This window comes from Hyalella azteca, unplaced genomic scaffold (genome assembly GCF_000764305.2).
Source record: "Hyalella azteca isolate HAZT.00-mixed unplaced genomic scaffold, Hazt_2.0.2 contig5025, whole genome shotgun sequence".
Classification (NCBI taxonomy): domain Eukaryota; kingdom Metazoa; phylum Arthropoda; class Malacostraca; order Amphipoda; family Hyalellidae; genus Hyalella; species Hyalella azteca.
The window spans coordinates 138,314-151,004 of record NW_025935231.1 but is presented as its reverse complement, the minus strand read 5'-3'; the positions used below and the strand labels follow the sequence as shown (position 1 = coordinate 151,004).

The 12,691-nt window shown below is 38.0% G+C and overlaps 1 protein-coding gene across 10 annotated transcripts in view; it reads right to left on the bottom strand.

The window, feature by feature from the left end:
* Nucleotides 1-12,691, bottom strand: part of LOC108668399 (kinesin light chain) — a 32,093-nt gene that overhangs the window by 2,831 nt on the left and 16,571 nt on the right. For 6 of the 10 annotated variants that reach the window (XM_018155610.2, XM_047880227.1, XM_018155611.2 and 3 more), the window contains 4 exons: nt 11,368-11,412; nt 8,937-9,141; nt 8,098-8,348; nt 1,491-2,763 (listed from right to left, as the gene is read on the bottom strand). In XM_018155610.2, the coding sequence (XP_018011099.1) occupies nt 2,632-2,763; nt 8,098-8,348; nt 8,937-9,141; nt 11,368-11,412 (633 nt within the window). In that variant the 3' untranslated portion in view covers nt 1,491-2,631. Of the gene's footprint in view, nt 1-1,490; nt 2,764-5,000; nt 5,105-8,097; nt 8,349-8,936; nt 9,142-11,367; nt 11,413-12,691 lie in introns of those variants that run through there. The other 4 variants (XM_018155609.2, XM_018155612.2, XM_018155607.2 and 1 more) reach the window with 3 other exon arrangements.

Here is a 12,691-nt window from a genome sequence, read left to right as displayed (position 1 = left end):
ATGGGCCTTCATATCGTCTATGATGGCGGCCCTCGTCAACAAAAATTATTTATTTTAAGAAAACCTGGAAATATTTTGTGCGTTGTCTGCTCATAGTTTGATTGCAACAAGATGTAATCAGCGACATCTTTGATGTAGAACAATTTATGTAGAGCGCTAATGAATTGGAGGCTATATAAGAATTTGGCGGTTCTATGACACAACTGATGTCTGTATTTAACTCAAACCGGTAAATTGTAGAGGAAAAATTCAGCTGGTTTCAAATAGCAAACAAGTATCCATTAATGCGGCAGTGTCAAACTTGCACTTAATATTTACATGATTTCAATGAATTAAGTTCTCCAAAAGTAATATTGAGCAATTCTAATAATGTCTCATTTCAAGAATAACTTGCACCGAATAGTCACAACTATACCGTAAAAATACCATAGAGGATCTAAGCAAACAGCAACCGTTCCCATTAGCGGAAACACAGAAGAGCTGCAAGTATGTATGGGGAGCTTGTTGTTAATGTCGACTCAGACTGGACTATTAGCGACTCACTAAGCGAAAAAGCCAAAATTAAGCAAAACTGATCGTTCCCATTGATGGAAACACGGAACAGCTGCAAGTAAGTATGGGTTTTAGTTGATGATGTCGACTCAGGAATAAACTATCAGCGACTCACCTGGAGTGGCAGAACAGAGAGGAGGCTTGCCCTGGGAGACTGATTTCGTACACGAGAAGTCATGCAAAATACTTAGCACACCATGATGCATAATGCAGTCCAGCGAATAGCAAATAAAAAAAAGAAATAGAAAAAAATCACAAATAACTGTACACGAATTAGCACCTACGATATAAACAATGAAATATAAAACAATACAAAGCGTACTTGTCTTTCGAAGCGCACTTCCGAGCGCAGGATATGGCAGGCCAGAGCTACTCGCCTGACAAGTGGATTATGTTACAGGTGCGATCAACAGCAAAGAAGAATTGGAGCATCCATGTAGGACGGAAAAAAATATAACTCGGTAGGTACTCATTGCAGTGAGTGACAGAGAGCGCATTTTCTCGTCGACGAAAACATGAAGTCACGGACGGACAGACAGACGGAAGTGTATTTTTTTCCACAAACTAGAAAATGCGCTAAAAAGCATTGCACCGTGTGAGTTAATCATCAAATATTATGAACAGATTATAGATAATGATTAAAATTAATGTATAATACGGCTGCAATGCTAAGTCTTCTTGTCCATTAATGACGAAAATTCACTTAAAAATCAAATTTTTCGGATAAAAAATGTCCTACGTTAATTTAAAAATCTATTGGAGCGAAGGAAATGGAACCGTGTAATTACTTTGAAATCAATAAAATAAAATAAAAATCATGTAGCACTGTAAATTAGAGAGCAACCTTAGCGTTTGAATATGGATTAACCGAAACTTATAGCGTTCAATTTATTGTAGACCTTTCAATTCTTTAAACAGGAAAATAAATTCAAATCACATCATCACAAAAGTATACTGAGGTGCAAGATTTTCCTTTATCAACATTAAAAACAATTAGAGAAAAGAACATTGCACGTAATGTAGAACACTTAGCCGTTGCTTTCTCGGAAACGCGTAACAAAAAGTTACTCGACCGTAAGTTGTGTCCATTGATGTCGTCTTTAAATCAATTAGGTTTAAGAATTCGCAACATTTAAAAAGTCGAGCTGGATTAGAAAATTGTCTATGCTTCAGATCTATTGGAAATGCAAGAAGCGCGGTATTAAAAAGTGCGCAAGTCTAAAGTGATTAGTAGGCACGCAGAGCAAGTGACTTCTGAGATTTGAAGCGCATTGCGCCCCACACAATCCTATGTCGTCTATCATCTATTCAGAGAGACCGTTTAACATATAATAAAGAGTCCAGGGGTCTACAAATAGTTTCATATTCTCCTACCGAGGGAAAACGAAGTGATAAGCTCTCATAAAAATAAATGACTCGATTTGTAACCAGAAACATTTCAATCTCAGCGTGAACTGAGCCAAAACGTAAAAACGACAGGATTCAGATGCCTGTAATACGTCGCTTACACACTGAAAGTTTCGAGTAGTGAACGGATCGGTAAATCATGCCAAAATTCCAAAAAAATAATGTGTAGCAATTGAATCCATGAACATTCAGCATTAAATTAACATCAAACATTAATCAAGTCAATTAGAAAACGTGTTGGCTCTGTGCAGACGCCTCATTTGCATTCTTATCAATTGTCTTTGCCACTCACGAGAACGGCAGTAAAACAACACGGAAACTAAGTAATAAACAGTTTATTCTGGCGCATGGTTCCTTGGTCCGATCTGAAATTGACATTATTTACAGAAATAAAAAAATAGCAAGTAGCCATTTTCAGAGTCAGGTGTACAAATGGTCACAATCTAGCCAAACATGAGGTTCGCGAGATGCTAAACATTAGTGTTGAACAAAAATAGTCAATCTATTCTCAAAGAACAACAGTGCACCTAAGTACAAATACCTTACACTTTTACACTCATACTGAAACCAAATGCAAGATTTGAGAAAAACATAAAAAGTAAAGCACGGGATGTATTCTACAGGTTAAACGGGCATTAAAATTAGACAAAGGTAAGAAATAATAAATAATGTTCAAGACTGGAAACCAAAAGCATGGAATATTTTCTTGATGCCTGTTGATGAGTGTTGGTGGCGGGGGTCGTCGTGATGACGGGTGGGGGAGGAGGGCCTGGCTTGTACGGCAGCGCTCATGGGCTCACTGAGCTGTGAGTGCAGATAACACAATCAGTGCTAATATCGTGCAAAAATATAATATACAAATGATAATATCGTGCCAAAATATAATATACAAATGATAATATCGTGCAAAACTCAAAAAGAAAATTGTGGTCCAGGGGCGGTACTATAAAAAAACTCAAATACGCGTAGCGGCTTGAAAATCCGTCAATGACGGAGCAACGAACTTTCAAGTATTTTTGATTGTATTGTACGTTACGTCCACAGATTCAATCAAGTGCAAGTATACCTACGGTGCAAGTAAAGAAGCCTCGATTAATAACAACTCGACTGAGTGAAAATTTTTTTTTTCTAAATAGGTAATATTCTTTTCCGGCTGAGAGCAAAAAGTACCGTAAAATCATGATGTTTCGAAGAGACAATCTAGGAGTCAACCTAAGCTGGAAATAAACCTCAGCTTTGGTGCGTTCGTCGATAAATAGTATAAATAAAATTAACTGTTGATGAAATGTTGACTTTAAACGTGGCCGTGCATAATTACTAATAAAATATTCATTTAAAATTTGAAAAAAACGAGGAATATTTGTTCTCACAGCGTTTCTCTTTACGAAAGAAAATAATTCGGGTAACTTTTTGCGGGCGGAAAAATTGAGATAATGCACGAATGACATCACTTAAGAGTTATTCGGATTATTTTGGTCCTGTCTCGAGCTAGATGAACGTTGCCAACAGTAAATAAAAAATTTCGAAAAAAATGAAATGCAAATGAAAAATTTGCCAAGTATTATGTAATCAAGATCTAATATCAAGTAGATATTATGTAATATCTAAGAAAATTTTCTGAAGTCAAAGTGCTGGAAATAAAAATAATGTACGAGGGGACAGTCAATTAAGTAACACCAAGTCTGTAGAATTTGAGAAACGCTACCAAATTAAAACAGCAAAAAAAAAGATATATTTTCAAACTCACTAAAATCTAGACACTCTTCAGAATAACTGATTTTAAATCGATTAAAACGTAATAAATTTACTCAAAAGAGTTTGAAAAATTGAATTGCATGCAAAACTACAACAATATCTCAGCACGACTAAATGTGAAGATTAAGTGAAAATATCGTATCATGCATAACATCCATAATACATAATAATAAATGTAGACCAAGACTCACTGGAATTCGCTTTAAAATAGTAAGTTTATTCCCCAACGAATTGCACTTCAAGTGATAAGAATAAAGAGTATTTTTTTAGCTCACACCAGCAAACGACAATTATGGAAAAACAACATAACCATTCATTTCTTAGTGATTTAGATTAATATAAGATGTGATTAGTTGTCACACATCATGCAATCGATATTTCATTTTGACTTACTAAGACGACATGAATGAAAAATGGCTGCGAAATGCTTCTTGTGTTAGGCTTACGTGACTTTTAGAGAAGTAGATGATAGAAAAGAACAAAACATGAGGCATACTCAATATATCAAAAAGCCAGTTTTCAAATGTATGAAATTCTGGTTTAATGGAGGTTAGAATAAAAAACTGAGAGGAAACAAAAAAATACAAACAGCCGTTCTTGAATCCTGTGCAGAGAAATCACATCCATCACAGAGTCGAGAGAGACCGGACTAAAGAGACTAATTGGATGCACTGAAGTTTCCAGGGGTTCAATAGGTGCCAAAAATGCAAAAATGAAGAACAAACTTAAATTTCTTCCACAATTAGAGTGTGAAGATCGGTGATGACAATAAGCTCACTGTCGCATGCATAGGAGGCTTCAGAGACTAGTTTTAAGATACGAGCAGCAGCGTTTAGAGACTGGCTACACCAGCGAATTATTTAATCAAATTTCCACGAAAAGACCAGACCATCCGTGGCGAAATAACGGTGCACTATTATTGAATGAAAAGAATCACTTGCAGAAGCTAGAAGTGCATCTGCCATAATCATAAAACGAAGTAATTTAGACCAATAATAACGAGGAGTAGGTTTAGGTGAACAAATTACTCCAAATTATCGCAACTCAGATATCCCAAAGATGCACGAAGAACAGCAAACGGGATTCGCTGGTGCAAGACGAGCGTGCAGTGTAATCCCCAAAAACACAAAATCAGAGTTGATGCAATAAAATATACTTTGATTAAAACTCAAATTTGAACGTTCCTATGATGTACGAACAGCAGCACCACGAATGTGCAAGTGAAATAAGTGCGTGCAAAAGAGCCCGGTAACATGTGACAGGCGCGTCAGGCGATGACAACGAACCCTCAAGTGCGCGTGAGCTGCCGCTTGCTGGGCTGAGCTGACCGAGATGCTGTGCCGCACTCCGGGCTTAAAGTTACATCAGATGCGCAGCTTATCGCACTCGACTGTGGGTAGGACATATGCAATCACAACCAACAAATTCCGCACATGAAATAACATCTTCGCTTGGGTGGACCTGACTGAGTCTTTCCCACACTCCGACATTAACTCGTAAGCTGCAGACGCACATTATAAAAGAATAAGCGAATGAGCATTCCGAAGGCTTTTGCAATCATTCAATGAACAGAACATCAAGTTTCCAAAAAAAAAAAACAGTACAAAGTCGGGAGTCTTTCACATTTTCTTTCGCATCCAACTCTTTACTCCAAATGAGGGTTTGCGTGTATTAAGAAAAATTCCACACAACGTAGCCCGAATACTAGACAGTGGGATTCACATATAGGTAGTTAATGAGCTTTCTCTGAGAAAAATATGAACTAATTAAACTGACACATGACTTCCACCCACACCACGAAAGATCAGAAAAACATTGCTTTCAATTTCAAACGTACAAAAACATCAGGATATTAGCACTCTTTTCATCGGCGTTGCTCCGGGCAAATATACTGTGCAGAGCGAACAGAATAACCTTTCCCACAGTCTACAAGATGCCATAAATCGCAACAAGAATTCTTTCATGCTTGAAACCAAGGCCTCAAGTCGATTATTCTGATCTAATAATTTCTCAATTTAACTGAAAAATAAGACATTGAGTCGGTTTCCTACGCTAGTTTAACAAAAGAAAACATGTCACAAGGCACACCAGTAAGGGTCTCTGGATTGAGCCCGCAATTACTACCTATAGCCTCAACTATATAAGCATGATGTTAAACGAAGTATTTAACCATCTACCGCCGTATGTCACTCTCCGAGAACATAACTTGTAACTTAAATTATACGTAAACTATTGAGTGTAGCAACCTGAGGACGTTTGTACGCAACAGAGGACATTTTAAAGTTGTACGTGGCGGCAACCATCAGTGCAAGACATTTTGCGCTCACTAGAACGTATCCTTTTTGGGAAGTAGGCTTGTGAAAATATTGCTCCGGTTACTTATGTCAGGCGGTAGAGGGCGATGAGATGTTCTATTTCAAGGCAATAACTGCAAGCATACTATCAAGCATGAAGATGATGAACCAGTAACACGTTCTCCCAAACCCCTTGCAAACAGATTCATTCAGCTGTTATTACAACTTCAAGCATATGACGTCATCCTTAAGCAATAATATCAAGAGCCGATACGTTCATTCATCTTCATTGCGACATTTAAAGTACCTCACAAAGTCAGTCCACGGTACAGTGAAAGGCGCATGAAACGGAAGGAAGAATGAAAGCAAAATCAAGAGCAGAAAGTAAGAAACTCACCAGAGAGAAACGGTCAAAGAGTCCCACAGCTACCCTCTAACCCCATCAAGATATGTACTACTATGCATTCTAGTTGCCAAAAATTCAAAGTTTTGCCTCCTCGTCAACGATATTGATGATGAGTCTGGCCGAGGAGGATATTGTCATCACTTTAATAGATGCGAGAATTTTTTGAAGTTCACATAGAAATTCGCACCGGAGGTTCACGACTGAATCGCTGAATCAACTCGCGGCATCCTAGCAAAATCGTCAGTAAAAGTGTGTGATGAAGTCGTAAATAATTTAGAAAACTGAAGTAATTTTCAGGGGCATGAACGGAACTTTGGCGCACATTACAGATAACTTCATCGACTAATACATAAAGCACCTCAAAATGATTCGACGTAATGGCAGGGCCTGTAAATTAGGCTTGGCATGAATCGTATTAAATTCTATTTTCGCTCATCGCCAAAAACGCTTCAGAAGTTCGACTTTAAAACAAACTTTAATGCCCTTCCGTACATTAAAATCAAATTTTTATGACCGCAAAAAGCTTAAATAAATAGTTTAACTGAAGAGAAATTGGGTGTGATATAATAAAGCAAGCATGACAACAGAAATAAGAATACACGTTTAATATTTACGAAGTGCAACGATAATAATTTATTATGGAACTCAATTCGAGGCAAAGCAATACAATAGTATCAAGGAAAGAAACGACAAGCCATGAAACGTTTATAAACGTATACCAACGAAAAGAATTACATAAACATCGTCACTATCGTATATATATAACGTAGAACGGCGAGGCATGCTAACAACAATAGTGAATACGACACAGAGAACAAGTGCACAATAAACGTGAGTCTTGGCACGTACCATTGGCGTAGATGGTGAGTACGGAAGTTTATGAGATGTTAGTAAATTTTGAGTATTTTTATAGGTATCTACGATACCATGGAGGTTGTTGCACACGATGCAGAAGCATTAACCTTAAACTGCTAGATTATTTGTTTAATCCAGTCACGAATGCAGTTAGCAATGAGAGAACTTGGACGCGCGAGCAGCGAAAAGCTCAAGAACATTAGATGAGGATACCGTAGTATAAATCACCGCAATGATAGTAGTAACAAAAATATCCCAGGAGACCCAAAAATTAGAAGTAAATAAGAAATGCATGGTCGCTGAGAACATCTAGCAATATTATTTAAACTAAATCAGGCAAGTCAAGACATTATTGTTGTAGATGGAACATTCAAGTGTGACAGCGGTTCCATAACTGTGTTACGAGTACCAATAGTTTTATCATGTCAAGAAAGATTTCTAGTAATTTCCACGTCTCGAAAATATTTGCTGCCAAATACAAGAAAATCAAGCAACAATTAGCAACAATTGTCCCGCGCCACCCACCATTTCCTAGCAGCCCACCGTTAAATTCCAACAGTACACCTAATTATTAGCGCATTAACTCCATTAAGTAATATGTAAGTGAACTAATACCATTTACTAACATTACAAAAGGTTTGGGAACCAATGAAGTAAAGCATTGGTAAACTCACAAATACACTATCAATAAGGCAAAAAGTTTGGTTAGCTAACAGATCAGTAAGAGTAAAACTCAGCGACACCTAAGTAACATCCATTGTTAATTATTTCGCAAGTAAAAGGCATATCCTTCAGAGAACATCACACTCTCATTGCCGTAGCGCTTACCTCTTTCTTGCTGCGCACGGCGCAGTCTTCCAGGGTCTCAGCGGCCTCAAACTTGCCCTGGCGACGGTACAGCGCGCCCAGATTCTTAAGGGTCGTGTTCACTGTAGGCGAGTCCACCTTGGCTGCCTTGTGCCAGCCTCCGTATTCACCATACGGTCCCGTAGAGGAGCTACCGTTCTTTTTCTCATCAATGCCACTGTTTTTGTTCTCTTCTCGTTCTTCTGCCACCTGCCAGATAGGCTTGTTGTCCCCTGCACACAGTTACATACCCGCAAATTGTAAGCGAAAAATAACTTGCCTTGTTTACATTCATCAAGTAACCAGCACCCAAGATAGATAAATAACAAACACAAAAAAATTCGCATAAATAAGCCTCGCTAAATGTTCAGATAAACTTTAACAGATCACAACCCTTGTCACACAAGGTAAGGAGCATCACGCAAGTAGCTCCTTAATTTAATTCGCATTGCTCCCAAGTGAGCAAAGTAACTCAAGATGACGCTTATTTACAGCAAGCATCACGCACCCACTATGGACATAGCGCAGCACAATTCAAGAACCAAACAGCCTTAATTAAACACAAAAATGAAATAACATCTCTGATACTGTAATACCTTGAACGAGAAAAATAGTCTCAGAAACACGAGGCTCATCGTGCATAAATGATCAAAATTCGAACTTCCCACGGATCAGGAGGACATGCAAAGTAACTTTAAATCAATTCTAAGTCAGATAGGATCAACTTTAATATTCATTGTTCTAGGGAACGATCATCCTTCTCGTACTAATAATGCATTTCAGCATCAGCGACGAGTATAAATAAGCTAGAGTTAACTCACCATCAATGGCGCCAAACTCCTTCTCGTGCGCCCGAGTGAGGACTTGTTTGTAGAGAATCTCGGCCTCCTTATACTTGCCCTGCTTGAGGTACGCGGACGCCAGGTTGTTCTTGGTCTTTGCCACGTTCGAGTCGTCGGGACCGAGCTTGTTCTCGTAGATCTCCAGGGCGCGTTGGTAGTAGCGCTCGACTTCCTCGTACTTGCCCTGAAAGAATTCATCGCATACTCAACAACAATAGAATTCATTTTATCAGGTAAATCAACGAGTTTGCCAAAATGAGCAGGTACGGATACCGCTTTGAAACAAAGAGAAGGAACCACCGTAAACTCCAAATCACTGATATGGCTTACATTTGATAGCGCAACATCAACTCGAAGTAGGAAACCATAACAGTCAAGACTGAGTTGCACGCTATGCGAAAGAGAAAAATTATAAGCTCAGCGAAAACCTCGTGAAAATCAAACAGATCACTGTTGAACCAATCCAGCTCATTAATACTATAAAATAACTTTCTTGAAACTCCTCATGTGCATGAAATTAAGACAATTTACAATAATTGTTCTTATTTGTCTGATGAGAATCTGAACAGCTCGAGTGTAATATAAGCGAGAATAAACATTGTAGAAAAACTAGTGAAGAAGTATAAACTTTCTAATAATGAAACAGAAGTTTAAGCAATTTTGTTCTTCATCTGGTCAAACCACCGAATCATTCGACTACCATTAGGTTTGTTTTCCTATCATAATCAGTTCGGCAAACAAAAAGGAAATTTGGTGTCCTTCGCGCCTATGGACATCACGCGCGTCAACAACATTTTTCAAACAAAGCACTCATTATCGTCATGGGGATATTGACATTACGATCCAACAAACGAATTACGAGTAACTTGCATGTTAATAATCCGCAAGGTAATCAACGAATCGAACCTAATAAGAAATACACTAACATGTATTTACAGGTTAGAAAGGAAATTTTCCAGTGGACGATATTTTAAAATTGACGCCTGCGAGAAATATACCAGGAATCCCGAGAACAAGATTCTCGAGATTGAGCTTAGAAGACAAAATATCGTTAATATTAATACTATTGATATGACTAAGCTATTTTATATGAGACGTCAATTACAGTACAACCAAAAACAACGTCGATTAAATGAAACTGTAAAACTAATTCATAATTATTAAAGTAAGCTTAATTTATACAAAACAATTCACTGGATAAGTTGGAGAAGACTACAGCGCGAGAGAAACTTATGTGCACCATCAATGTTATAAGCTAAAATTAGTGAAAGTACATGAGCAAATTTAGGAGTCATACAAATGTACAAGCTTGCGTGATCCAGGGGCAAAAAATAAAGAAAAGTTTGAACAAATCAACATGCAGGAACAGAATTTTACCCTCGAGCTCATACAGAAATACGGGCATTTGATAAAAAAAAGTAGATCTTCCTTCACTAAGAAAGTACTTGCTTAAGGATAGTATAGCGGTAGCCCAGATACCAGTGAAGTTTGCTCGTAAGCAAGAAATTACCGAGGTTAAAGAATAGTGTTGTGTTTCTAACTACTAACAACATTTGGTAAGTAACAAAACTAGGACCCTTCTAGGCTACAAGAACGAATAGGCTACAGAAACAAATATGTATACCTATCAATATTGGCGTACCGCTTTTCACACGAATATCCATGGAGTAGGACGGGGTGTAGTTTCTCAACCATTTACCGACGGACACATTTACCGTCGTTAAAGCTAATCAAACAAAGACCTGAGACCAAGAGGTCACGTCAGTATAAAAATGATTGAACAAGTCGATAACTTCCAGGCGCTGGTAGTAATGAGTATAATGAATGAAAAGAAACCTCTCATCACTCACACATACATAACCTTCACCATTCTCTGCGCATTTGCTTAGAAATAGGTAAGGCTTGGAGCAACACGTATATGTTTGTCATAGACCCATTAAGTGGAAGCGATGCAATGGAGGAAAATAGCGCAATTTAGGTACATTATCAACTGGAAGACATGGTCATAGTTCCGTACATGAGAGAAGTTGATTCATTTCCAAAACACCCAAGAAGCACTTGAACTCGTCTTACCAGTTCTATCGTTCCCCATGTCAGCCAAAATGTGGTTCCAAGAAGACGTGTCCAAGAGTAAGAGTTATGAAACCATGATGAAAACGTTGAGAATATAGACAGATGAGTCGCATATTTACAAACAAACCGTAAAACACCCGCATAACAGTACCGCATATTTACAGACAAACCGTAAAACACCCGCATAACAGGACCGCATATTACCGGACAAACCATAAAACACCCGCATAACAGGACCGCATATTTTTACGGACAAACCGCAAAACACCCGCATAACAGGACCGCATATTTACGGACAAACCGCATAGCCCCCATTAGAAGCTAAGATTTCACTTACGATCATCTCATCCCTTGGCACACCTCTACGCTCATCCTGCGAGATCTGGCGAGGTTAGCTAAGAGTTAGGGTGCATGTTCCACAAGGCTTAGTCAGCCTACAGTCGCCAACATTGAAGAACTTCACACACATATTAAAGCAGTTATACGGGATTAGAGCCTGTGTTTGATATTAGGCAACGATGGCTGGTAAGCGAGATACAATTGTTATGGACATGGTTTCAAAATTGTACATTTATCAGCAGTAATTCTGAAGGAAGATAAACTTGGAACATAATAAATGGCAATCTCTTTACTGAATATCAAGACAAGAATATGAAAAAGTCAATTGGAATTCTGTGAAGAGGACGAGTTTATTAGCAGAGGCAAGAGGAACGGCAAAAAATAGGTTTATGGCACAGCAATGAGTTATTCAGTAGTAAAAATTATCAACAGGTGTTTAAGGCAAGTGGTTCAGAACCCAATGGCGAGGAGAAACTCTTCCACACATGAATTGTTAAGCACGAGGACGTCTAACTTAATGTCAAGCAATAATATTCAAACCCTCAATCATGCAAGGTTCCACTAACACTGATAAATATAACGAATATTTGAATGTTAGTCACTTCCATCCCAAAATTTAAGTTGAAAATCTCAGTAAAGATTTGACGTTAGAATTTATTTGTTATTTGAAAGTAAAAGATCCGGCTTAACATCGATTTCCAATCACAAGTAAGTTAAGGCATTGCCAAAATGATATTGGGCTTTACAAAACAGTAGCCAACAAAATACTCGCAACATCGAGACTATCCCACGATAAAATGTACAAGATTTCGTATCACACAACAGCGAGAAGCAGGAAGTAGCTCTGCATTGACTTAATATCTATTGAAGTCTCACCAAAACCAAATAAATAACTCCCAGGAGCCTCATATGCTCGAGTACTTTCCAATAATGAGCTATTTTGCGCCTCGGAAAGATTTTTAAGCTTTTTGGATAAGGTAAATTAGCGCCTGGAAGTCTCCAAGTTTTAGAATTTAGAAATTTTAAAGTTTTTGAGTCCATCATAGATTACCTACACTACTGATTAATTCCATTCTATTACCGATTATCATTCAATAACCTACATTAAATTAACTTCTTAGTTAAACTGATATAGCCCCAACATAGTCAAACGGAAAGCCATCATGCTAAAAATTAGTCCAATAAAACGATTGTGACCACAACCCGAAGGATTATCAGAAATTGATATTATTGTTGCTCGATATAAAGTCGTTGATGCTCGAAACAAGCCTTCAGAGAGAAATGGTATACGATACTGGAATCGGTAGGACCGCAAAGTAAAT